The sequence below is a fragment of the Grampus griseus genome, assembly GCF_964374135.1.
Source record: "Grampus griseus genome assembly, chromosome: 10".
Taxonomy (NCBI): Eukaryota; Metazoa; Chordata; class Mammalia; order Artiodactyla; family Delphinidae; genus Grampus; species Grampus griseus.
The window spans coordinates 24,548,002-24,574,090 of record NC_139004.1 but is presented as its reverse complement, the minus strand read 5'-3'; the positions used below and the strand labels follow the sequence as shown (position 1 = coordinate 24,574,090).

Sequence of the window (26,089 nt, the reverse complement as noted above, 5' to 3'; positions counted from 1 at the left end):
TGTGCAAGGAAAGGCATCCTCTTACAGACTGGGAGCTGAGAGCCCGGTCAGCCTGGCAAGGAACCACCATTCAGAGGGTCTAAGAAGGGAACTCTGGACACTACCCTCAAGAGACAAATCACCCAGGGTCAAGAAATATCAGGACCAAGGCTGGTCAGAGGAAGCCAACCTAAGAAGCAGTGTCGTGGCACACTTCGAAGCTTCCTTATAAGAGAGCTGTTTAAACTGTTCATTAAAATATTTTGTTCTATCATGGATACATGTTCCTTTTGTACTTAATGTGGGAGAACACTTTCCTTAAAGCACCTTTGCTACAGTGATTTAGGAATAAAACAATGTTGGTTGCTAGGGGCGCCATCCCCAGGCAAGGCAAGATCAGTACTCGATGAAAGTAAGCAGGAGATAAGTCAGAAAGACTGGAAGGAGGGAAGTGACCTCAGCCTGATATTTTAATGAAAAAAAAAATGGGATGTTTCTTTTTTCTTTTTATTTCTAATTTTTCTGCAACAAACATGCTTTACTCGTGCAGTTTTTACAAGAGGGGAAAATCTCTAAAACAAAAGAAAATTGGAGGGCCACACAATACCTGCGGTGAAGACGTTATTTATGATGCTAATCTGCCCTTCTCTGCATTCGGGAGGAGAGGAGAAATAAAGGAAGAAAAATCCTAAACATAGACTATCTGTCACATTCTCTTTCCATTAGCCGGATCCATATATAAATGAAAGAACAAACATTCCCAGGGAGCAACCGGAAAGTTGTGGCGGCGGGGAGGTCCCCCTAAGGGGGCCGGGTCTTCAGAGGAAGAAAGTCCACCTGCAGGAGCCCTCCTCAAGGAGTCAGCTTAGACTAAATGGCAGCCCATCTGGAGGATGCACCCCAGCAGGTTGCTGGGCTTTTGAGACTGCAGGGTGGGGGCAGGGAGTGGATTCTGTGGCCAGACGAGCCCCATGTCGATAAAAATTCTTATATAATCAAGTATGTTCCAGGTTGCAGCAAATTTTACAAAACTCAGATAAAACCAAAACCACTGCATCCAAAGTGCACGGATAGTTCCCTGGAGCTCCCTGGAAGTGGATTTGACTTAGGAAGGGTTTTAACTTCTCCGTTTGGTGCCAAACCTGCCATAAGAGAGAACTCCTGATATGGATGCAATTCATACCTGTGATAAATCAGGACAGAAAAAGCCATTCAAAAACCCAAAGCAGCCACACAGAACAAAAAGGAAGCAGAGAAAAGCAGACTTGGAGAGAAATGGCATTTGATCACTCAGAGCAGATTACTGATTTGTTCTTATGGAATCAGACGGAGTGAAAAAAGGGACTTCAGAAGGGGGTCAAGTCCTCAACTCACTTGAAAGAGTGTGCACCCTACTTGGCTGGGTGCCCTTCTCCACCGGTGTGGCCTCTATGTAAAGAGAACTGGGTCCTGGTTCTCAGAAGCTTGTGTTTCCTCTCTGTCAGGGATCCTGTTTAGCTCATGATGGGAATTTTGTCTTCAGCAGCATCAGTTTTCAAAATTCCTCACACGGGCACAAAATTAAAAGGGAAGCGGAGTCCCTTTGGGATGCTTTATCTCATGAATCATCCGTCCCTTCCTGACTCTCCTGGGAATCCCATCCACGCACAGAGGTTCCATTGACTCCTGTGGTCCCTGTCAAAGCCAACTTCAAGAATGGAAAAGATGAACCCTAGTCGATTTCATGTTGAACTCACCAGCTAAATTCTGTTGCCGGCAAGGGTCAGAGCAGCCTAGGATTAAAGAGACAGAAATAAAAGAGCCTGCTATTCAAGAACCTGGGGGTTTCTTGCATTGTGATTGTAAATGGATTCCAATAATTTATATGCAGATAGATGAATGGGCCATAGAGCTCTGCAGAGTTTTTTTAAACTTACCCTTCAGCCTGTTTAGGTGGTAATTAGACTGTAAACACGTGCAACTAAAGGAAGTACCTCATCAATTTCATTTTATTTTCTTTTAATCCTAGAACAGGTAAAAGAGTTTAAGAAAGTTCATTGAAACCTATGCAACCCAAACCCTTTCCAAAGAGGTAGCAACTTTGGTTTTTGAAATACTTATCTGATTTAAAGATTCAACAAGAAAAATTATTTTTTAAATAAACTCAGGCTAGATCTGTTCTGTATGCTTCACTCTCCCAGGAAGAGAAGAGAGAAGAATTGACCATGGAATGGTCATCAGAAATTTGTTCTTTGGAAACATGAGTATTTCTGTGTTATTTGTAAATAAATCATATGATTGATTTGTTCACTCGTTCATTCATCCGTTCACTTTGTTCATTCAATGAAAATCTGTTAAGTCTCTTCCATATGCCAGGCCCTGTGCTAGGCCCAGGTGAGTAAAATGAAATTAGATAGATTCTGGTTCTATGTCAGATGGGGTAGGCAGCCCTGTGTCTTCCACTGAATGCAGCTATAAAACCTGGACGGAATACACGGAGCAGGTATTTACAATGAAAAGTAAATAGTAGCAGGTGGATTGGAGACAAGACCAGAATTTGAAGTACCACTGTACTGGTGGTGAGTCTGACACTTTTTTCCCCTCTGGTATCCCCTGGCCTGGCCTCGCCTCAGGGCAGCCCCAGACCCAGAGGTGAACCTTGGCAAGGATGGAGAATGAAGGCTCCAGGAGACGCCGTCTAGTTCTGACACGAGGAGTGAGAAAGAGGTCTCCTGACATTCAGAGAGAATGGGGAAAATTCCCCATTTTTCTTTTTCCTTCTTTTTCTTTTCCTTAATCTCTCACACGACCTAGACTGTGATGGCCCACAGGTACCTAAAAACTCTGAGGGAGAGGAATCTTCCTCTCCAATCAGAAGAACTGGCCCAAGAGAACAGCACAAACGCCTGTTGCTTTTTTCTGTCTTCCCGCCATTTGGCCCTTGTAACGATGGATCTGATTCTCTTCTTGATGTTCAATTGCTCATAGCTCTCAAGCCTTACCACTCCCCATTCCCTTTCTGCCACACATCTGGGCAAAACTGATAGAAAGCTCAGATACTCCCTTGTAACTAGCAGGCGGCTCAAACCATGGAGCTCCAGCTCCAGGAACTCACCCCAGCCTCACCCCCCAGCATCACGAACACCAAGCCGGCCTTCTTTCCTGGCTCTCTCAAGCCATTTTCATACCAGCTTGGGAGCTCTCCCTGCTCTCTCCAGAATGTGAATAATAAACCTTTTCATGCCCTATTGTTGTATGTGTGGCATTATTGATCTTAATATCCAAACTAATATGGGGGTCTATCTCACTCTCACTGAGTGACCCCAACAGCTCCAGACATGGGCACAGTTAAGGGAAATGCATAGCAGATGAGGGTCAAAAAGGGACACTTCGGGGAACCAGAGAGCACCAGGGAGATCTCAAAAGATCTCAGAGAGGAGGCAGCTTGGGGTGCTGCTCAAGTTGTTTAAGAATTTGGGCTTATTCCCAAGCTGTGTATGTGTGAATCTGACTATGAAAAGTCTATGGGAGACTGAGAAATAAACCACTGGGAGAGATCACCGCCCACCGTCAGACTGGCCACTAGGTGGTGTACACACCAGATAGATCAGAAGAGCCCTGCAAAGGCTTTGAAAACAGAACTGATATTGCAAACACCTCCCACAGCAAGTTGGTCAGACCTTGAAGCCTGAAACCAATTAGGTTGATTGCCTGCTAAAACAGAAATGTCAACATTTTATAGGATTCAGACAAGACTCAGAGTCTCATACATAATTTCAAAGTGTCCAGGATTCAATCCAAAATTATTCAGCATACTAAGAACCAGGAAAATCTCAACTCTAATAAATACATACAATTGTTAAACTTCATAAACTGTACACAAAAAGTCAGATTTGCTGTATGTCAAAAAAATTTTAAATTATTACAATTTTAATAATGTCCTTCACTTATAAGAAGCACACAACCTAGGGCAGGAAATAGAATAAAAAATTGATAATGACATAACCGTTAGTAACTGTGATGTTAGAGGTGGACAGGATACTGTAGATGCACAGAAGGATACCTAACCCAATCTGGAGAGCAGGGCATCAGAAGATTGAGATCAGCTTCCTGGAAGCACAGATGCTTAAGTCTTAAAGAATAAGTAGGCAAAGAGGAGGTAGGTGAAGAAGTAGAAGGTATTCACACACAAGTAAGGGGCTGCAGGAGCAAAGCAGGCACTGGGAACTATAAACAGTTCTGTTTTGTTGAGGTTCTAGCTGCCAAGTGGGAAGGGGCAGAAAAGAATCTTGGAATGACCAGGATCCAGCCATAGAAGGCTTCATCATATACTACATTTAACCCTCTAGGTCATCCTATCTAGAATCTGATCTTAGTTCTGTCAACATTAACACAATGGTCATAATGAAATCATGGCATCCCTCTAGGTTTTGGCTTCCTGTGGCAGAAACTATAGGTGTGCCACTGATACCTGTGTGGTCCTCTGTTTCTCAGCCTGCTTTGAAGTTGGGTTGGCTGTGGGATGGATGCATTCTGCCTAACGGATGCGAGTGGAAGTGATGAATGGAATACTCAGGGCTTGGATGTCTAAAGTAGCCAGGTGCCTTTCCTCAATCCTCTTCCCTTTTCCCATGGACCTTAGAGGCCATGTGTTGAAAGGACATGCAAGAAGATGGAAGGAACCTGGATCACTGAGTCATCACTTGAAGGAGATGCCTGACCAGGAGTTTGCACAAGGGAGCAATAAAGTTTTCTTATGTTAAGCCACTGAGATTTCATGGTTTATTAGTGCATCATAGTCTAGCCTATCTGACTAATACAGTTTCTCCCTCCATCTCTTTATCAAGAGCAAGATAGCTGCCTGCCAAAGTCTTTTCCAGCTCCATAAATCCAACTTTTAGATAAGTCTCTCCTCCAGTTATCTGGCTTCTTCCTGGTGCTTTGCCTATATTTCTTGGGATCAGTCCTACCTATACTCTTCCTTTCCAGGATATTCTGAATCTTGCACTGGAGAAAGGTCATAATGCCAGAGACACTAGATTTAGATAGGTTCTCAAAGCTCACCTTGTATACCTTACTTTCTAGTGTCTGACTCGCCTCTCCAACACCCCTGCTATGTGGTGGTCCAGGGTCTTCTTGAAAATCTCTAGTAACTGGAAACACTCCTCCGACTATACAAAAGTTCTTCCTCCCCAAACATTCTAAATAAAGGGACACACTGACCATAATTCATAATCCCCATGGCCTGTGCTTAAATCCCCCTATTTTATTTTTCAAATGAATGAGTAGTAATTCCATTCAAATGAATGACTTTTAATTCTGTTTGGGACATCTGAGCCTTTTCCTGACCTCTTCCCATCATGACAACAGTTCTTTTCTTCTTTATACAATGAACTATTTATTTGGTGGGAGTTGTATTGCCTCTGTGTGACAGTCCAGAAATTTCTCTTTTATCCATCAACTCCCTTATCCCCATGAGTAAAGAGCTTTCTTTGAAAGAAGCCTGTCTAGAATGTCAAGGACAAGATCTGATAAGCAATAGTAGTCTTGAAGTTCACATCTTTGGAAGTTTTAAGTTTACCTGTATGTCCATGGGGTTTCTCTGAAACCACATATATCTTTTAAAAGTCAACACACCTAAACAAGACAACAGAAGGAAACATCTTCATCTGGATGGAAAGTTTTAACATGAAAGCTTTTTGTAGTGAGGGACTCTGATGATTTGACCAAATGTCTGTTTAGTGCATAATGCTAGATAGTCCTTGAATAATGTCAAGCGCAACCCATAAAACAATGATAAATTAGACTGCATCAAAATTTAAAACTTTTGCTCTATGGAAAGACTCCACCAGAAGCATGAAAAGACAAGTTACAGATGGGAGAAAACATTTGCAAACCACAAATGTGACCAAGGACTAGCATCTAGAATATATAGAGAACTCTCAAACTCAAGAGTAAAAAATAAATACTCCAGCTAGAAAATGGGCAAAAGACATGAATAGACATTTCATCAAATGGTGGCAAATAAGCACATGAAAAGGTGTTTCATTAGCCCTTAGGGAAATATAAGTTAAAACCACAACGTGCTATCACTACACTAAAATATAAAAGACCGACAACACCAAATGCTGGCGAAGATGAAGAGAAATGGAATCACTCATACATTGCTGTTAGGAATGTAAAAATGGTTCAGCCCCTCTGGAAAAATAGTTCAGCACTTCCTTGAAAAACTAAACATGCACTAACCATATAACCCAACAATTCCACTCCTGGACATTTATCCCAGAGAAATGACAGTGCATGTTTACACAAAAGTATGTACATATTAATGTTTATAGCAGTTTATTCCTAACAGTCAAAACCTGAAAACAATCCAGATGGTTAAACAAACTGTGGTACATCCACACCCTGAAGCACTACTCAGCAATAAAAAGGAACTAAATATTGATACCTGCAACAGCCTGGCTGAATCTCCAGAGAATTATGCTAAGTGGAAAAAAAAGCTAATCCCCAAAGGTTACATATTGTATGATTACATGTATATCATATCCTTGAAATGACAAAATTATTGAAATAGAGAATAGATTAGTGGTTGCCAAGAGGTTAAGGAGGGGGTTGGAGTGGGTGGGGAGGTGGGTGTGGTTATAAAAGGCCAACAAGAAGAAAGGATCCTGGTAGTGATGGAAATGTTCCAGATCTTGCATGTATCAATGTCAATGAGGTGGTTGTGATATTGTATAACCGTTTTGGAAGATGTTACCATGGGGTAACATAAAGAGTATAAGGAATCTCTCTGTATGATTTCTTACAACCCATGTATATATAAAAACCCATGTATATATAACAAAACCATGCCTGGGTTGCAGCCCATACCTGGTAAATTACAATATCGGGAGATGGGAGCCAGGCATCAGTAGTTTTCAAAGATGCCCAGGTGATTCCAATGGGCAGCAAATTTGGGGACCACTGAATTAAGCATTTCAGAAGCCTCCAAGGAGACAATTTAAGATGAATGAAATAGAGTTTTCCTGAAGTTCTGTCTGTAGCGACATCTTTGCAAAAGGGAATGACACAGAAGCATCCTATTACATTTTGACCACAGCCCCAGTCAATTTCAGGGAGAAGCCCTGACCGTTTCTTATTTACCTGGCAGTCTCCTAGCCTTGAAGCTTCACAAATTGAAAAATTCAGCCTAAAAGCCAGCATTATTAACCACTTTGCTAATTGGAATAATTTACCAATTTTAAAAAATGTATTTCATAAATAGTTCAATTTCTTCCTAACCGTCTTCATCCCCCAAATCTTTATTAAATCCAGCCTGAAAAGATGAGTTATACAAATGCTGCTAGATGTTCCAGAACCTGCCCAAGGTGTTACAGGTGTGTGGTTGTTTTTAAATTAACTCTCCATCCACATCTGGTTTGAATTTCAGAAACTTTTAATATTCATTGCCTTTCTTTCCATGAAATTTGTTAGATATACCACTTAAACTTGCTCTAACAATTAGCCCCTTAGAATGAACTATAAGAAGAAAGGAGAGGGGCTTCCCTGGTGGCGCAGTGGTTGAGAGTCTGCCTGCCGTTGCAGGGGACACGGGTTCGTGCCCCAGTCCGGGAAGATCCCGCATGCCGCGGAGTGGCTAGGCCTGTGAGCCATGGCCGCTGGGGCTGCGCGTCCGGAGCCTGTGCTCCGCAACAGGAGAGGCCACGCCACAGCAGTGAGAGGCCCGCGTACCGCAAAAAAAAAAAAAAAAAAGAAGAAAGGAGAGAGAAAGGGGCTGAATCTTTCTTTTCTTTAAATTTGGTCCCAATTTCACCTTTACAGTGAGTCCTGCTGCACTGCTGAGTGGATTTTCAGGATGTTTCTCCATTGCATGTTTCCAAGTATTATTATGCCCTGTCTCTTGGGACCTTTTCTTTTAAATTAAAAACATTGCTTAAACGCATGATCAGAGCAACATTAATGTAATGAGAAAAGGCAGCCTTATCACACAAGATAATCTGCTTTTCCTCAAAGATGCCAGTTTTATTGCATTAAGGGTCGTTTGCTCAAAGAGATCTGAAGAAGACACATGGATTAACTCTGTACATCAAGTCCTCTTTCTCACGTTTGTACACTACAAGTACAGTAGTGGCTCCATGGAGGCCGTCAGAATAGGAAAGATTGAGCTTTTTTTTTTTTTTTTTTAACACTGACAACACCAAATGCTGATGAGGATGTAGAGGAACAGGATTTTTTTTTTTTGGCTGCACCAGGTCTTAATTGCAGCAGGCGGGTTCCTTACTTGTGGCATGCGAACTCTTAGTTGTGACATGCATGTGGGATCTAGTTCCCTGATCAGGGATCGAACTTGGGTCCCCTGCATTGGAAGGCGGATTCTTAACCACTATGCCACTAGGGAAGTCCCAAAATTGAGCTATCTTTAATTTTTTTTTTTTTCCGGTATGCGGGCCTCTCACTGTTGTGGTCTCTCCCGTTGCGGAGCACAGGCTCCGGACGTGCAGGCTCAGCGGCCATGGCTCACGGGCCCAGCCGCTCCGCGGCATGTGGGATCCTCCTGAACCGGGGCACGAACCCGTGTCCCCTGCATCGGCAGGCGGACTCTCAACCACTGCGCCACCAGGGAAGCCCTAATATTTGGTTTTATTTTTTATTCTAAGAAATCTTTTGGGGAAGATGAAGTTAGACAAGTATGCTAGTGAATGAATGTAAATCCATTTTACCATTCTTTTCCTGCTAAGCAAAAGAGAAGAGTCAGGAGTCATCCTCATCCAAAACAGAGGCTCTTCTGGGTTCAAGCACACACAGACACAGAGCGTTAAACTCAGTTAAGGACAACCAATGGAAAGCAAGATGCACACAAAGATTACCCCTCACCCCATGATGGGAAGTTTCCCCGCAGCAACATCTGGCGACTGCACAGTCCAGATTTAAATAGAAGACTCAGAAGCAGGAAACCATACTCAGCCCAGCTCTTTATGAACACAGCTTGTTGCTAAACCAATTTATTCTGCTTCTAATTCACAAGTCTCTAGCCCCAACCAAACACCCTCCTTTGGTTCTCAGAAGGCATGGAGCCCTTTCCCCACCGAAGGGCCTTTGCTCAGGCCATTCCTGCTACCCACAATGCGGTTCCCCTGACTTCTTGCCTCTCAGACTTCAGGTTTCAATTATAATACCTCTTGCCATCCCCCTCGAGAGTCAGTCTCTAACTCTCAGAGTCCTATTCTAACTCAGACTCCTTTTCCATGGCTTGACATCTGTTGGGCTGTATCCCACAGGCCTGCAAGTCTTGTAGTTGTCCAGCCTCGGGACGGCAGAGCCCAGAGACAGTGACAGAGACATCAATGGTTTATTGGACATGGGGAATCCTACAAAGGGTCCTGGAGAAACTCCCCACTGCGTCCAGAGGACAGGACATGGCAACAGTCTTTGCTACTCAGGGGAGAAGGAGGCTACCATTTACAGGGGGGATTGACATCAGGTGGGCTCAGTTACCAGGGACTAATTCAGCCCTATAATTAAGAGGATTGAATAGTTATGTGAGGGAAGCAGGGCCTGGTCAAGCAGGGGATGCACAGAGAGCAGGAGAACAGCCATCTTGAAGGGCCTGACCATATAACATGCAACAGTTTTGTGAAATTAATAAATGCTTTCTATGAAAAATTAATAAATTAATAAATGCTTCCTCTAGCTAAAAGAGTAGATACCATACCATTCCTTAAGACAATTTTAGTGACTAGTAAAAATCGACTACATTTTTAATTAAACACACCCACCCATATGATAACCAAACACAAAGATTATAGTGATTAGCTCAAGCCATTCAGGATCTGAGACCACCTTCTAATGATGACATGCAGATTACTCATTTAAGCAGGGGCCATGCTGAGTGACCTGTGACCCAGACCTAACCACTCTTGTTTCACAGCTGTTCCCTCCTCCAAATACTTCCACACATCTCTTCTCTGTCCCATTCACCCATTCAATAGGCATCTCTACTGCCTTATGAATCTTACCAACCTCTTAAAGTAAATTTTAAACTCTTGGAGAGCAAGGACCACTTTTAATAATAATAGCAAACACTACTGAGTATTTCCTCTGTGCCAGTCATAATGTTTTGTGCTTTCCTCTCTTAATAAAATGTGCAGTGGAGCCATGATTGGCGCCCAGGCAGAATGATTGCAGAGCCTGCATGCACACTCTTTTCTATAACATGGATCTGACACTTCTCAGCTGTGTGCATGACCTTTGGCAAGTTGCCTCAGTTTCCTCCTCTGTAAAATGGGGATGACACAGTATCTACCCCGGAGGGTTATTGGGAGGATTAAATGCTCAGAAGGTGGCTGGCCCACAATACTCATTAAACGTTAGTTACTATCATTATTGTTTATAGTAAAGTGCCAAATTCCAGGAAACCTCTCAGTCCCAGTAGCACGGAAAGTCCCGTGTTCCTGGCAAAAGTTCAAAATGAGTCCCGATGGCAGGGCTAGGACAGGGAGTCAGCGGTACCCTGTTCACTCTCCACTGCCTGTCTCTTTTAGAGTCCACCTTAAAATTCCCCCTTAGGTCCTGTAATTGACCTTTTCTCCCCATCACAATATTTCAGGAAACTGTAATCCTTAGTCAACAGGTTGTAGTGCAGAAATTGTTACCTTTTTGGTACATTCTTTTTTAAAAATTAATTAATTAATTTATTTTTGACCACGTTGGGTCTTTGTTGCTGCCCACAGGCTTTCTCTAGTTGTGGCGAGCGGGGGCTACTTTTTGTTGCGGTGCGGGGGCTTCTCATTGCGGTGGCTTCTCTTGTGGAGCACGGGCTCTAGGCGCGTGGGGTTCAGTAGTTGTGGCTCGCAGGCTCAGTAGTTGTGGCTCACAGACTTAGCTCCTCCGCGGCACGTGGGATCTTTCCAGACCAGGGCTCGAACCTGTGTCCCCTGCATTGGCAGGTGGATTCTTAACTACTGCGCCACCAGGGAAGTCCTCCTACATCCTTTTAGTCAGACCACCGCCCTGTTTTCTAAGAGGAAACCATTTGGAGTTTGATAATAACTCTAACAAGGTTTAAAACGCCTCGCCTACCTGAATGAAACTAGAGCATCTAGTGCCCCCTGCTGCCGTTTGTAGGAAAGGCAACCAAATAAGAAAAGCTGGATTCTTTGACAGCGAACTTCTGCTTATCAAGGTCTAAAAAGAAATCGGTATAAATATCCTATAACTGAAGTTAGATTCCCGTTTCACCTTTTCTTGAATTCACCCCCTTGAAATTCAGTTGTTTACTTTGCCTCTGCCAAAAAATGACTCTTGCTTAATTATACTGAGAAAACTCATTTACCTTTGCTTTCCTTGAATTTGATTGTAGCTGCTTTGACTTGGGGATTTGTACTGGTTTTGTTTTACTCTTGGCTTGTTTTCATTTCCGTGAAGCCCGAGACCGGCGCGCGGGGCGAAGGCTGAGGCGTCAGCCGGCGGAGGTAGCCTTCGCAGGCTCCACGGCCCTCGGGAACCCTCTGAGGCGCCGCGGCTCCGCTGCCTTCGAAGACGCCAAACTTCCCAGGATTCTGAGAGGTCGCCGTCAGGGTCAACAGGACGCCGGCCCAGGGCTGAGTGTCAGGCGGGTTCAGCCAATGAGCATACGCTCTAGGAAAAGTGGGCCCGCCCCAGCGGACTTGGGCCTTATAAACGGTCGCTCCGAAACGCTCGCGTAAAGATGCTTGGGCCAGTTGTCGAGCGCGGGGCAGTTGCCCACCAGCGGTCTCCGCGGCGTCCTCGGCGGGGAGGGGACAAAAGGGTCTGACCTGCGCGTCAGAAGCAGGTGAGGGCGAGCAGCCCGTGGAGATGACGCGCCTGGCCGAGAACAGGCACGGGGCCGCCTCCAGAACCCGCCCTGAGAACCCGGCAAGAGCGAGGAGGGAGCGGGTGGGGGCTGGGGAGCTGGCGGGAGTCGCTGGGTGGCTTTGGGCGCAGTCCCCAAACCGCCTGGCCCAGAGGGTAGGTGGCCGGGAGCAAGGTGTGATCTCGGACTGGGTCTGAGCCAGGTCCACCCGCGCCCTACCCAGGGCCTCCATCCTCCCCTCCCGCTGGGAACAGACTCGCTGTGTGACCGCAGTCTCTGCCCCAGGAAGGCCAAGTTCCTCGACAGCAACATCTGGGTACAGAGGAAGATAGAGATTGATGATAGCACTTTGATAGGAGGGTGTCTTCCAGTTGTGGCCTCCGCTGTGGCCAGGTTGCCCTTTCTTTCCCCTCCCAGCCTGGAGGGGCTGTGGAGTTGAGATCTCAGTAAGGAGGTGGTATAAATTTGTTAACGTCTTTCCAAGGTACAATCTTTCATACTTAGGATGCGTGGGAGTGGACTTTTGCTGCTGGATGGTGGCTTTATTTGTAATCCTTCCAGTGAAAGCTTTGGGCGATCTTGCCCTACCTTAGCTCATGGATTTCTAGTAAGACATTCAAAGCTCATGGCTTCCTTGTTAAGACTTATTGTGGCCATGTGTCTCACCCGACCATTTCAGAAAATTGTTCGTTGGTGGCATGAGCTGTGATACCAGCCTGGGGATTAACTGTTGTGCTTTGTATCAGAAGAGTGCTAGTTTAATTTTTTTTTTTTTTAAACACTGTGAGAACTGTGACCATGTTTTCTAAGAGGTCAGATAACGAAAATGAGAACGTTTATACTACTAACGCAAGCATGATTCCCATCACCAAAAAAGAAGGCTAAACGACTGTGTTATTTTAACGACAAATGTAAGGACACATACAACTGGATCAGGGACGTACATAACCCACACAGAGCATCCTGCACACTGTGTGGGAAAGAATTTGGGATGGGGCGTGGTGGAGAACGGGATGTGAAAGCGCATTTCGAGACAATCTCACAAGTCCAGAATGAGACAGGCAAGTGCCCCCAAACCAGCCAAAGGTGGTGTCTTTTTGGGAAATGAAATCAGCATTCACCCAAAAGTAGCAGCTGGTGAATTAGCATGGGCGTCCTACACAGACAGACATGCCTTGTCCTATGGCTGCCTTGATTGTTCTATGAAGCTGAGTAAAGTCACTTTTCCTGATTCAGAGGTTGTGACCAAAATATTCTGTGCGCAAACAGAAGGAGAAATTTTGATAACAGATGTGTCGGTCCCTTACAGTGTAGAGCTGATTTTGTCATCTCTCACCAACCATCATGCTTTCTATAGTATATCGGCTGCAAGCCATGCACCAAATCATGGCAACAAAAAAATGTTCTTTCTAGCTCTCAGGTACTTTGACTTGAAAAATGGAGTTTCAGATCGTCTTCTGGATTTCTATGAGGATTTTAATGAAACTGCCGAAATCATAAAACAAAAGGCTGTTGGTATTTTGCCCAAATACGAACTAGACTTCGCTCATCTATGTGCAGACTCGTCAGATAGCACAAATGTAAACTTTTTGGTTGGTTTGGAGGCACTTGCCTGTCTCATTCTGGACTGATGAGCAGAGAGAGGCCTAAATGGTAAGTAATCGTGTGGGATCTGAAGAGAAGAATCGAGGACCTGAAACAGGCTTTGTTTGTTTGCTTAAAAATCAGTAAGTCCCTTGTGACTTTGGTTTTTATGACTCAATCTTCCAAAGCCAGGGTGCCCCTGGAAGAATGGATATAAACTGAGTTTCTGAACATTTGAAAATGAGGACCAGGCTGAGGATCCCAGATCACTCGCTGAGGCGCAGACGTCCTTGGAGGTCCTGCCTGGGCTCTCAGCCTTGCCTTCCCTTTATCCAAGTCCACCAAATACAACTTAGGAAACCCTGCATCACTAGAGACTGGGAGTTCTGCAAATCCAAGGAAGCCTGAGGATAGAAATCAGAAGATCTGAGAACTTGGATGGGAAAAAGAAGTTCTTGTACTCACCAAGGTCTAAGTAAAATTTAGCATTTCTTTCCATTAGGAAAATTGGCAGCAAACCACAGCAGTGCTAGAACCCGTGACTGTCATCCCCAGGAATCAGATATTCATGTTACAGACACCTCAGAGTATTGTTTATGTGCACAACTACTTGGAAATTATGGTAATTATTAAAACCCACTTCTAGATCTCATAATTTAATAATGAAGCACATCTTATATCACAGATTTAAACGTTCAATATTTTGATAACTTTATTTCAATAAAACTGGCTTCCTTGTCAATCCTACATACTTTATCTTGTACATTTGTCCAGACTGCCCAAGGGTTGATGGCACATTGGAAGTTAAGAATATGCTGTGGATCATGAGCAGACAGCTTTACAAAGAGGTGGAGGTGAATAGGCTTTACTGCACTCTCGTCTCATGCTCTGTCTAACCTTCCCATTAGACTGAGTAGGTGTCAGCTGGAGGCATGTGAGTTGAGAGGACAGTGGCCCTTTTGCCTAAGAACCTTCCTGTTCCCGCATGTTGTTCACCTTGCTCTTTTCAAGGATCTCAGCATCTTATACATCCAGGCACTGGGGTCCAGGGGGAAGTTATTTACTTGGGGGGGGGTTTCGTATTAAAGACACTGAGGCATCCCAAGAGGGTTTTTGGTTTTATTCAGGTTAGGGAAAGTGTCCTGGGAGTCTGTGGGGTGGTGGGGGGAGAGAGAGAGAGAGAGAGAGAGAGAGACAGAGTGAGAGCATGCACCCGCAAAGGTGCCAGCATGCCCTGAGGTAAGGATGGGCAAAGAAGGGGATGAGAAGGAGAGCTGGGAGAACCTGGAGCCAAAGTTCAGGATACCACTTCCTCCATCCACATTCTGGCACCTGCCATCAACTCTCCTGTGAATCTCCCAGAACCCTATTTCCTTATGCCCACCTTAGACTTCTCATCTTAGATAGTCTCATTGCTTCCTTGAAGCACTTTTAAACACAAGGAATAGATTCAGCAAATTTCACAAGATATAAGATATATTCTTAAGATTTCTTTCTTTTTTAATTTTAAGAAATTCTATTATTCCCAGCCCCACGGCACCCCTAGAGCTGCTTGATAAGCCCTAGATGACAGCCTTCTTCAAATCTCTGAAGAGCTATTATATAAGGAAGAGGGTTGGAGTTACTGTCAGTGGCCTGGAAGGCAAAACTGGAGTGAGATGAGAAGTTGTAGCCAGGATGCAGGATTCCAGATCAATTTCAGGTTCATCCCTGAGAACGTATTATTCTGGAACGAAAGATGATTTAAAGTGCCTTTCAATTCTGGCACTCTGTACCTTTCCCCTTCAGGTACTTAAGTCCAGCAAATCCTGGGCTTGAAGTATGAAACCGGGATCCTGGTCTCCCCACCACATCTAGATGCCTTCGTAGATGGTGCGGTGTAATAAAGGGTGCTCGGGCTTTGAAACCAGACAAACTCGGGCTCTAGCCTTTGCACCCTGTGGAGTTGAGTCTGTGGACAACGAAATCCCTTCGCCTCTCTGAACCTTACCTCCCTCCGCTGAAAATGGGGACAATCTGGTGGAGAGTATGTAAAAGGCCTGGGTTGCTGGAGAGGTCCCACAAACGTCCCTTAAATATTGAAGGAACTTCTTCAACGGTTAATCTTTCGCCATCTGGAATCCCTGGTACACCCAGGCCCACTCCTTGCGAATGCATGTCACTCCAGGTCCGTCCGGCAGGAGGCACCAGACCCGAGTCCCGGGATCAGGGCCAGGACCAAAAGCCGGGTCGCCGAAGCGAGTGGCCGGGTGCGGAGCGAGTGACCAGGTGTGGCCGCCGCCTGGGATGCTCCAGTCAGGCGCTGCAAGTGGTAGAGCCGACTAACCTCCACGGCGCCCGGCGGGCGTGGGCGGGCCAGGGCTGAGCTGCAGTGGAAGGAGTGCCACGCATGCGCGCGCGAGAGGCGGGGGCGGTGCCTCCCGGAATCAGCGGCCCCACCCAGTACTGGGAGGTAACGCGCAGAGTAGAAGGCGCAGGCGGCGGGGTCAGCTTCCCTTCTCCAGGTACGAAGTTTTCCCGCACCTAGCTCCCGACTTTGCTCTTTTCAGCCGCGGAGACAGCTCGGGGCTGCAGGTGAGCTGTACATCTCGCAATCGAGACTTTCCTGCCCGTAATTTTCTGCATCGGTGCAGAAATAGGCAGTTAAAGACGCAGAGAACCTTGGGAGGATTTTGCAGGGGGTGGAGTCTGTTCTCCCGGGGAATCGCTTCTCTCCTCCTCCTGGGAATTGCCGGAGTTTCTTCCTTCCGCGGTCCTGAATCTCCCACCTGTTCTCCTTCCTACCTTCCTAGAGCTAAGGAGAGATGGGGAAGAGGGTGGGGCTCTTGGACCATCTAGAAATGCTTGGCAGGGTTTTAAACCTTCCCAGCACCATCCAGACTTCACTCGAAAATGTGTCTTTCGAGCCTCAAGGAGTTCAAAGGTAGGTAATTATTGATACTCAGCATGTGAAAATGCTTTTTATATAATAGCTTACGGGAAATCTCTTAGTGGTTTCCCCAAATTTTGGAGGGCTAAGGGCAAGGCAGGGCCCCTTCATCTGGTTTTGTGCGTTGTGCAGTAAATCATTTTGCTGCATTGCACCCAAGATGCTTTCTGGCCTTTCCAAGGGCTGGGCATAGCGTTTGCGATGGGAACGCGTGATGCTTCGTACCCACGCCCATCCCGCCCTTGTTAACGCAGCCTCTGGCTTTCCTGTGTGATTCTGAGCAGGACATACGGTCCTGCCACGGAAAAGGAGCACCAGAGCTGATTGCCTTTTGTTTGAATTTTCGCTGTAAGCACGAAACTTCTTACAAGGATTGAGAATAGATTTATTTTGCCTCCTTAGAACAACACTCAGTTCACTAAGGCGATGAGGGGCTTTTTCCTGGCACTAGAGCTATACCGAGGGTAGGTCAGTTACGTAATGTCTTAAGGCAGAAGTTATTCCTTTGGTTCACTTACTCATTCACTCAGCAGGCATTTACTAAGCACCTGCCTAAGTGCTCGGTAGTGGGCTTGGTGCTGTGAGGAAGACAAGATGAATTGAACCTGAGCTTAGTCCTCAAGGAGCTTGACTGGCCCAGAGGAGAGAGAAGCTCAAGGGAAGTAAGTCTACACCAGGTAGAAGGGATGGGGCCCCAAGAGAGGGTCAGAGGAAGAACTGGGGGACTCGGAGGAGGGAGAAGAACCAGGCTTCCACCCCAGGTGATTAACTTAAGGAGAGAATTAGGTCCCTCAATTACTACCTGATGAGGAGTGATCTCTCTCATAAGCGTCACATCTCTGTGGAAGGGTGCTTCCTGACTGTGTGTTGGGCATCTCAGACTGATTATGTTTAAGTTTGGCTCCATCATTCCAGGGCACCCCCCTCCTGCCCCCACCACACACCTGCTGCTGTTCCATTGTTCCCTGTCTCAGGGAACAGCATCAAGGCTCCCCTCTTCTTAGTGGTCCAAGCCAGAGGCTTATCCCCCCTGCTCCCTCCCCACACCTGGGCTTGTTGAGTCAACCTCCTGACCTCTCACATCTGTCCACCTCGCTCCACCCTCATTTCTCCAGGCCAGGCCACCATCATCCCTTGCTTGGCTTACTGCCTCCCAGCCTGTCTTCACCAGACTCCCTTTACAGGGCTTCCAGGGGTGATCTGGCCCTTGCTCACCAGCCCCCTGCACTTTCACACCCTTTGCACTTGTCTCCATTTTGAAACCATGCCATGCTTTCTCATGCCACCAGGCCTTTGCACATGTCTCCCTTCTGCCTAGGACATGTGCTTCCTTGCCACCCTCCTCCCTTGGTTTACTCCTGCCCTCCCCGTGACCTCAGCTGGGTCCCTGCTTCCTGGAGGAATTTTCCTTTAGGGTCCAAGCCTCAGTAGGTGCAGCTCCTGGTTGCGTTGCCTGTGCCTATCCTCCTGAGGGCTCCCTCACGCAGCTGCCGCCTCCATGGTGCTGCACTGGAAGTCCTGGCATACCAGGACCGTGTCCATCAGTGGGGCTTTCCATCCCTTCCTGCTGCCTGCACACAGAAGACGCCCAAGAAAAAGTCGTTGATGGAATTTGGTATAAGTGCAGGTTGTACTATTATGGTTTGAGTCTATGAATGCCAGCATCATGAATCCACCCTACCTCAGTTGATTTCTCGCTGTGCTGAAATAGTATTGCCCTTGTTTATGTCAAGCTTAAAAATGTATATAAGTGTGAAAGAGAGGAATCATTATATGAGCAGTTGGTATTTGTTGGGTGTTCATTGTGTGCCAGGCACGGTTCTGAGTGCCTTATAGCATTAACTCATTTCATCGCCACAACAGCTCTGTGTGGTAGATATTTTTATTATCCCTATTTTACAGATGGAGAAACTGAGGTACAGAGATTAAGGAACTTGCCTAATATCACATGCTACTGAAGTCCAAGCATGCATTGTGGAATGTGATGAGCTCTTTGAGAAAGACAGGAAGTAGGACTGGACGTGAGGCTCTCATAGGGCTGAAGATGGTAGGTCACCAGGTGGAAGACGGTGCAGCGTGGGCTAAGCTCCGAGGCCAAGCAGAATTACTTAATCCAGAATTCAAAACTCTGAGGAACCTCAGGCTCACTTTCACATTCATTCTTTCAGCAGCTAACTCAGTTTTCAGAGGTACTGCTGGTTAGGAATGAGACTTCTCTGAGTCTGAAATCTTGGTTTTGCTGTGTAACCTCGGGGCTGCTGCTTGCCTTCTCTGTGCTTCAGCCACCTCATCTGGAAAATGGGGATAATAATGGGGATAGTACTTACCTCGTAGGGTTGTGGTGATAATTAAATGGGTTGTTACATATAAGGCCTTAGGGTGGTGCCTGGCACATGGTGATTGCTCAGAAACATCATCCTCATTATTTGTTTATCCCTCATTCAGTCAACAAATGGTTTTTGAACACAGGTCCTTCCTTCCTATATGTTCAATCCCACTGGACAACTTCTTGGGCATCGACAACTATCCTGTTTTAATTCTTTGTCCCACAGACGTTGAGGATTTTCCATCATTGCCTCCTTTTCAGTGCCATCACCTCCTCCTGTGCCTTGGGCTCCCTCCCCAGACCTTTCCTCACAGTTAAGTGCTAGCTTACTCTCTGAGATCAACTCAAGACCCCTTTTCCATTCTTCTGGGTCAGTTTGTTACCAGTTGCTACAGAGAATTAAAGACCAGGTTAACCTGAATGGCAGCAGTGAGAAAATTGTGAAAATACAAAGAATTCTCATATACCATTCCTCGTAGATACAAAGAACTACTTTCTCCAGGGAGGAAATAGAGATGTAAAAAACTTAAGATGTGCAATCACCACCAGGAATCTTAGAATTTAAAAAGCTGCAAGAACCTTAGAGCTTATCTTGTCTATTTCCCTCACTTTGGGGGAGTTGTTCTTAGGGATGGGGGGTGGTCCAGGGCCCAGCAGCTGCTAGTGACCAGAACCCCTGTCTCCAGCCTGTAGCTAGCACACTTTCTCCTACATCTTAGAGAATCCCAGGCAGGATTTCAGTGGAGCTTCTTAGAACTTCCAGCCCCTGGATGTTTCAGCTGCTGCTGTGATGCCTGCAGAATGTCACGGTCACTCAGTTAACTTCGTGCCAGGGCTGCATTGTACCCTTTAATGGTTTACCATGGACCAAGCGTGGGCATCTCTGCCACCACAGGAGAGCTGTCTCATAACCAAGCTAGTGCAAAGCACATGTTGAAAGGGAATCTTTGGGGACTCCCTGGCGGTCCAGTGGTTTAGACTCCATCAGCGCTCCCAGTGCAGGGGGCATGGGTTTGATCCCTGGTCAGGGAACTAAGGTCTTGCGTGCCACATGGCTCAGCCAAAAAAAAAAAAAAAAAACAGAAAGGAAATCTTTGTTCCAGTCAACAAGCAAACGTCCACATTACCCCTTTCCTGTTTTTTGATGTGAGGAGGAGGGGGGACAAATATCTGTACAAATACGAAAGAAAGAATTATAAGGTGGAGTTGCTGAGATCAGGGAATTTAGAGGAAGAAGAGTAGATGCTGCAGACCAGGTGGACGGTGCAGGTAGGAGTGGTTAAGGAGCTTGTGGGGCGGCTGACAAGGGGAGCAGGTTCAGAGGGAGATGGGGCCTGGAGGGCGGCTGGGGATGGAGGTGGGGGAGCGGGGGAACATCCCAGGCACGGGAGTGCAAAGCGGAGATGGCAGACCCGGCTAACCAGAGCAGAAGTCCTCATGCAGAAGTGGAAGGGAGTACACAGCTGAGGGAACAGCAAGTCTTGAAGATAAGGAAGGAGAATCAGCCTCAGGTGTCGCCCTGAGCGTTCTTGAGAGTGATGAGGGTGGCGGGACTGAGTGCTGGGAGAAGTGAAGATCTAGCTGCCCTTTTCTTAGTAGGTTAGAGAAATTCATTTCTGTAACTCTGTGGAATGCATATCATTTTTATACACATTTGCTCCCTCAGAGTCTTATCTTGTAATATATGTCTCTTCCACCTTGCTTTAGACTTGAACCTTGCCAATGGACCTGATTGGTTTTGGTTATGCAGCCCTGGTGACATTCGGAAGCATTTTGGGATATAAGCGGAGAGGTGAGCCCAAACCAGATTTTTCATCAAAGAGAGGTTGGTCATTGTGCTAGGATCATCTGAGGGTCTGTAAGCAGGACAAGAAGCTAATAAGCGACCTGGTGGGAGGTTGGTGGTTGTGCTAGGATTGTCTGAGGGTCTGTAAATAGGACGAGAAGCTAAGAAGCACGTGGTGGATGGGATTCTCGGAAGGATGGGGGTTCCATGGGGCTGGGTGGACAGAGCCTGTCATTCCAGAGCCTGGGCATCTGGGTCTCCCTTTACCTGTTAATATCAATTGCATAATTAATTGACGTACCCTCTTCAGGGCTACTCACTCATTGTCAAGTGAGGTTTTTGGTTTGTTTATATACTCATAGTGTCAAAAAACTGAATTATGTTGATACTGTGTGTTGCAAAGGAAAATTACTTAGATATCATATCTGAAGTGGTTTCTTCATCTCTGTGCAAAGATGGAAAAAAAAACCCAGTTGATAAATTGAAGGATTTTCATGGAGAAAAATGAAAGATCAAGTTTTCTATTTTGCTTTGTTTTAAGGTAAAAGCGTTTGCAGTCATGGTGTCTCATATTTGCTTCTTATATTTTTAAGAAATTCATTAAATGAAGTTATATTTCGAAGAGTGTTATATTGGTGACCTTGGGGGACTTGAGTTTCAGGTCTATATGGTTATCAGGGTTACTTCCTTCGTTAGCGGTTTTTCAAAGGGTAGGAAAAGGGGAGAGAGAGAGACAGAGTGTGTGAGTGTGAGTGTGTGTGTGTGTGTGTGCGTGCGTGTGCGTGCATGTGTTGGGGCTGCTGGAGGGTGTGGGAGGAGAGGATTACTTCCGTTATCAGGCATCCTCCTTCACTTGTTGCCTGTAGAATTAGACTACAACCTAGTGCATGTGGCTTCTTGTTCTGGATGGGTTGTGTGTTTTGGTGTGGGAGGTGCTGCGATCTGAATTTAAGGGTGGTTCTTAACCCTGCTGCAATCTGACTTTCCTGTAGCTGTTTAAAAAACAGAGATACCTTACAACTGAATCACTTTGCTGTACACCGGAAACTAACACAACCCTGTAAATCAACTATACTTCAATAAAAAAATAAAAATAAAAAATAAATTTAAATCTAAAAAAATACAAAAAACAAAAAACCCCAGAGATGCCTTGACCCTAGGGATTCCAATCCGATAAGATTCTAAATAGATTGAGTGCCCGGAAGTGGGGACTGTGTGTGTTGGTGACAGTGGCACTGGCACGTGCACCCTGCAGTGCTCGTGTCTATTACAGTGCCCCAGGCAGCGCTGAGCAGGGCGGGCGCTGGGTGGGGGAGGGGGTGGATTGGTGGCTGGCTGGCTGCGTCAGTGACCAGGTTCTTCCTGTTACTCTGTGGTCACAGTCCATCCCTGAGTCCTGATGTGTTGAGGCTGGAAGGTTTGTTAATTATTCAGGACAGAACCATCGCTTGCTTTGAATAGGCCCCCCTCTCTATCTCCATGAGTTGAAAATATCATTTCATCTTATTTTTATCATCACAACCTCAGTAAAAAAATGGAGGCAAGGAGAACAGGGGGAATAAAAGAGGGGCGTAAACAAGTCAGGTAATTGTCCAAGACCATGCAGTCACTGTCAGAAGCAATACTACAGGCAGGCTTTATCACCATACCTACCCCTCCCATTGCTATGTACCTGGGGTTCCTCTGCCTCACATTTGGGGTTCACCATGAAACAGTCATGTCTTAGAAACTGTCCATGGATAGCCGATACCTAACTTGGCTTTGTCCAGTTACAGTGCCCAGGAAGAAATGCATTTTTCCACATGTGGAGTGATGAAGGTATACCTTTCATTTGGGGATTCTCTCTCTGAGCCCGTACTTTTTTTCACCAGGTGGTGTTCTGTCTTTGATTGCTGGTCTTTCCGTTGGATTTTTGGCTGGCTGTGGAGCTTACCGTGTCTCCAATGACAAGCGAGACGTAAAATTGTCCCTGTGTGAGTAAGGCATTTTTCCCAGTTACGGAGAATCAAAGCTTAGGGATAATTTTTTGATACCTAGCCTCGGTGTACTAGAAGATACTGGTGACATGGCAGGTGGGCATATGCATGTGCGGAGACAGAACACTGTTCTTGTTCCTTTCTACGCAGACCTGATCAAAAATAATGATGTTGCTGCCAGGCCTTCCAACTCAGAAGAATATTTCTATAAAACTTGTTACTAGAAAAATAAAATAAAATTAGAAAAAGCAAGGAATTATGTCTGGATTTTCTGCTAATGCTCCTAAATGCATATTAGCATAGTTTGTGTTACTGTGAAAATATCTAAAAAGAGACAGCCTTGCATTACTTTATTTAATTCACAAACAGCTTTTAGGTCCCACTTTGCCTTAAGATTTAGAAAAGCAAGGCTGACTCTTTTAGCTTCTTCCCTTGTTGAGCTTATAGTAGGAGAATGTCCACAGGGAAAATGGAACAAACTTGTGTGTGTTTAAAGTCCCAGGATGCTTGGCTTTCTTCTGTCTGGGTTGAAAGACAAATACAGGGAAGGTTTGGAAAACTACACCAAGGAAATGGTCTCTGTTTAACTTGATGATTATTCAAAGTGCCCTGGTGGGTGTGGAAGAAAATACAAAGGAAGACAAATTGTACCAGTTCTTTGTTTGAGGGAGAGGAAGAGATTAAGTGGGATTTTTTCCCCTTATTTTAAATAGGAGCAAGGGATATTTTTAATAATGACATTATGTCAGAAGATAAAAATATATCAGCAAAAAATATATATATATACACACACACATATATATGTATGTATATATACATAGGGCTTTTTATGCATATGCACTTAAATAGTTAATGTATTTTTATTGTCAGTCATGTTTTTTATATCAGCAAGTGATTTTTCCTTGAAAGTTCTTAAATTGTGACATCAGTGCCCTAATCTCTTCCATAAAACTGCTTCTCTCATCATGCTGGTTTAGCTTCTAAAGGCTGGTATAATGCTTCTGAATTTAATATTATTAGGCTGTTTTTATGTACTCTTCAGGCATCACATTTCCAAAATGGAATGCTATAAAATAAGAACAGTCAGCCTTTTCTTAGGATTATTTTATTAATCAGGTCTTACTTTAAAGATTTACTTTAGAAACTGATTCTTTTCCTTCCATTCAGCTAACTAAACATTTTTTGGCTGTCTCTTGTGGGTCTAGGTATACTGCCTAGTGTTCCTAAGGAAACTTGAATAAGACACAGTCCTGACCTTCCCAGGAGTGTTCTATAAACAGAAATTAAGTTAGAAAAAGACTTTTTCTTTTGAAGCTATTTCAGGAATGGATTTTAACGTGCTTGTTTCCTCAGAAACTATTTTGATAAGCTATTTTGTAAAGTGTTTTAATAGAGCACTTTATCTTTTCAAGAAAATAGCAACTCAGTACCAATACATAATAGTTGTTATATTAGAAAGCTGAAATGAAATCCATTTTTTCCCCAAGCAAGCACTGATAACATGTTTGAAACGCTGGTTCACGCACCGGTTTGGTTTTTAGTTACAGCTTTCTTCCTGGCCACCATAATGGGGGTGAGGTTTAAGAGATCCAAGAAAATCATGCCAGCTGGGCTGGTTGCAGGTTTAAGGTAAGAAAAACTTATTTTGATCTATTCTTTCCTCTGCCGTCATTTTGAAGTGCTGAATTTTTGGCAAAAGTCAGTTGTTTTAACTTAAAAGGTCAAAGTAATTTGTATTACAATCAGCATGATTATAAAACCTTAAAATACCATCCATTCAATCGTTGACATTTATGTGCGAGTGAACATTTTTATCAAATACACTTAGCGTTGCTGTGCTATCTGATCACATGTACACAGTTACCTTTTTCAGAATAAAGAATTAAATTCAGACTCATTTTTTCTCAGGATTTACCTGTCTGAGACAGTAAAGGTATTCATTTAAATCTGATAATCTCTGTTAGAGAGTTGGACAAAGTGAAAGTCTGTCGCAGTTACTTTGAAATTGTAAGGGAGAAAACTTAATATTTTTTAAAAAGATAAATAGGGAGCTTCAAGTTTCTCTTAATCTCAGTAATTCTGTCCATGAGATTAAGCACATTACCAAGTAAAAATTTATACTTAACATTTTAAATTCTTTGGAAGCTGCCTTTATATGTTGACAGCTATCGACATGTTCATTTTCTTTGATGTACGTTTTCACTTTTTGGAATTTATTCCAAAGAAATAATGAGATGTATACAAAGACTGATGTTTATTGCAAGTTTATTTCTAGTGGAAAACATGATGAACTGAAAAATTAGAAACAGCTTGAAAATTCACCAGTAAGGAAATGGTTCAATAGGTGTTTTGTCCACTTAATGGAATATTGAGCAAGCATTACATGTCATGTTTTCAAAAACTGTTTAGTGTCATTAGAAAATATTGACATAATAGGAAATGAAAACAGAATAAACAAACAAATATAGCGTGATCTCAATTTTTTAAAAGTCTGGGTATATAAAAACAAGATAGGAAGTAATATTTCAAATTGTTAGTAATCTCTAGGTGGTAATGCAATGGGTAATTTTCTCCTTTCTGTTTTTCAATAGAATTTTCTAGTGTGGCTGGATATAATGTTTATGATTTGGGAATGAAAGTGTGATTATGAAGGACTGCTTTCTAATGATAGCCCTGTTCTAATAATGATACTTGGTGGTGGAAGGGGTCAGAAGTAGGGTTTATAGGTCAAGAAGACAAGACCCTAAACGTGGAAAGAAGCTGAGATTGTAATTATGACATCCCTAGATTACCCCTTGATTAGTTTTTCAAGTTGCTTGCCTTTACTAGTTTTTGAAAGTTTTGTATTTCTTTCCAAACCTTTCTCTCACAAAGGTTCATCCCAGATTTTCAGAACAGTGAGTTCTGATTTTTCTCCTTCATTCAGTGAACATTTTTAATTCAGTCACATCTGGAAGTTCAAGTACAGGGATCCAGGGATGGTGAGATCACCCCTGCCCCAGGGAGTAGAAGCAGGGCAGAACGCTGGGAGCCAGGGTTTAGTACCACATGGGTTAGGTGAACGCACAACCCTTCCGTCTCACACCTCCTGAGTCACCCTCCCCTTGCCTATCTTTTGTTTTAATCTAGCCTCATGATGATCCTGAGACTTGTCTTACTGCTGCTCTGAGAATCCGCAGGAACTGAAAACTAAATTTGAGTCATTCTGCTGTAATGGGCAGAGCCTGCTCTTTGTATTGAAAAGATAAATTCCAATATGGAATGTTCACCGTGGTCTTATTTTATGGTAGAAACTGCAAAAGAAACACTGTCACCTCTAATATGGACACTGGTTTGAGGGATTTTTTTTTTTTTAAACAAATGGTTTAACTGTTTTCTAATCGTCAGGTACTGGTTTCATTAAAGGTATTTAATAAATCGTGATACACTGTTTGATTTGCTGTGTCATGTGGTTTTGTGTGTTTTTTGGTTTGGGGTTTTTTTTTTTGACAGTTCCAAATACTCATGTCTGAAATAAGCTTAAATTAAACTACAACCTACAGATGATGGAATGCCCTAAGTGGGCTTCACAGAATGCTAATGTCATTTTGTGTTATTTGTCATTTGTGTTATATTTTAAATTTTTTTTTTCCATTTTAATTGTATTGCTACCAGTGTTTTTTCTTTCTTTAAAATACTTCATCCTCAGCACACT

At 44.3% G+C, this 26,089-nt stretch overlaps 1 protein-coding gene across 5 annotated transcripts; it reads left to right on the top strand.

Moving 5' to 3' along the window:
• The first annotated feature begins 11,696 nt into the window (after nucleotides 1–11,696).
• Nucleotides 11,697–26,089, top strand: TMEM14A (transmembrane protein 14A). Of its 5 annotated transcripts, XM_082664695.1 has the most exons (6): nucleotides 15,845–15,882; nucleotides 18,860–18,946; nucleotides 20,341–20,425; nucleotides 22,291–22,392; nucleotides 23,937–24,024; nucleotides 25,525–26,089. In XM_082664695.1, exons 3-6 carry the CDS (start codon nucleotides 20,356–20,358, stop codon nucleotides 25,562–25,564), a joined length of 300 nt encoding a protein of 99 aa, XP_082520821.1. In that variant the 5' UTR covers nucleotides 15,845–15,882; nucleotides 18,860–18,946; nucleotides 20,341–20,355; the 3' UTR covers nucleotides 25,565–26,089. The 5 variants fall into 5 exon arrangements, with proteins under 5 accessions (XP_082520823.1, XP_082520820.1, XP_082520819.1 ...); XM_082664697.1 differs by lacking the exons at nucleotides 15,845–15,882; nucleotides 18,860–18,946 and adding an exon at nucleotides 11,697–11,773; XM_082664694.1 differs by lacking the exon at nucleotides 18,860–18,946 and having other exon boundaries at nucleotides 15,817–15,882.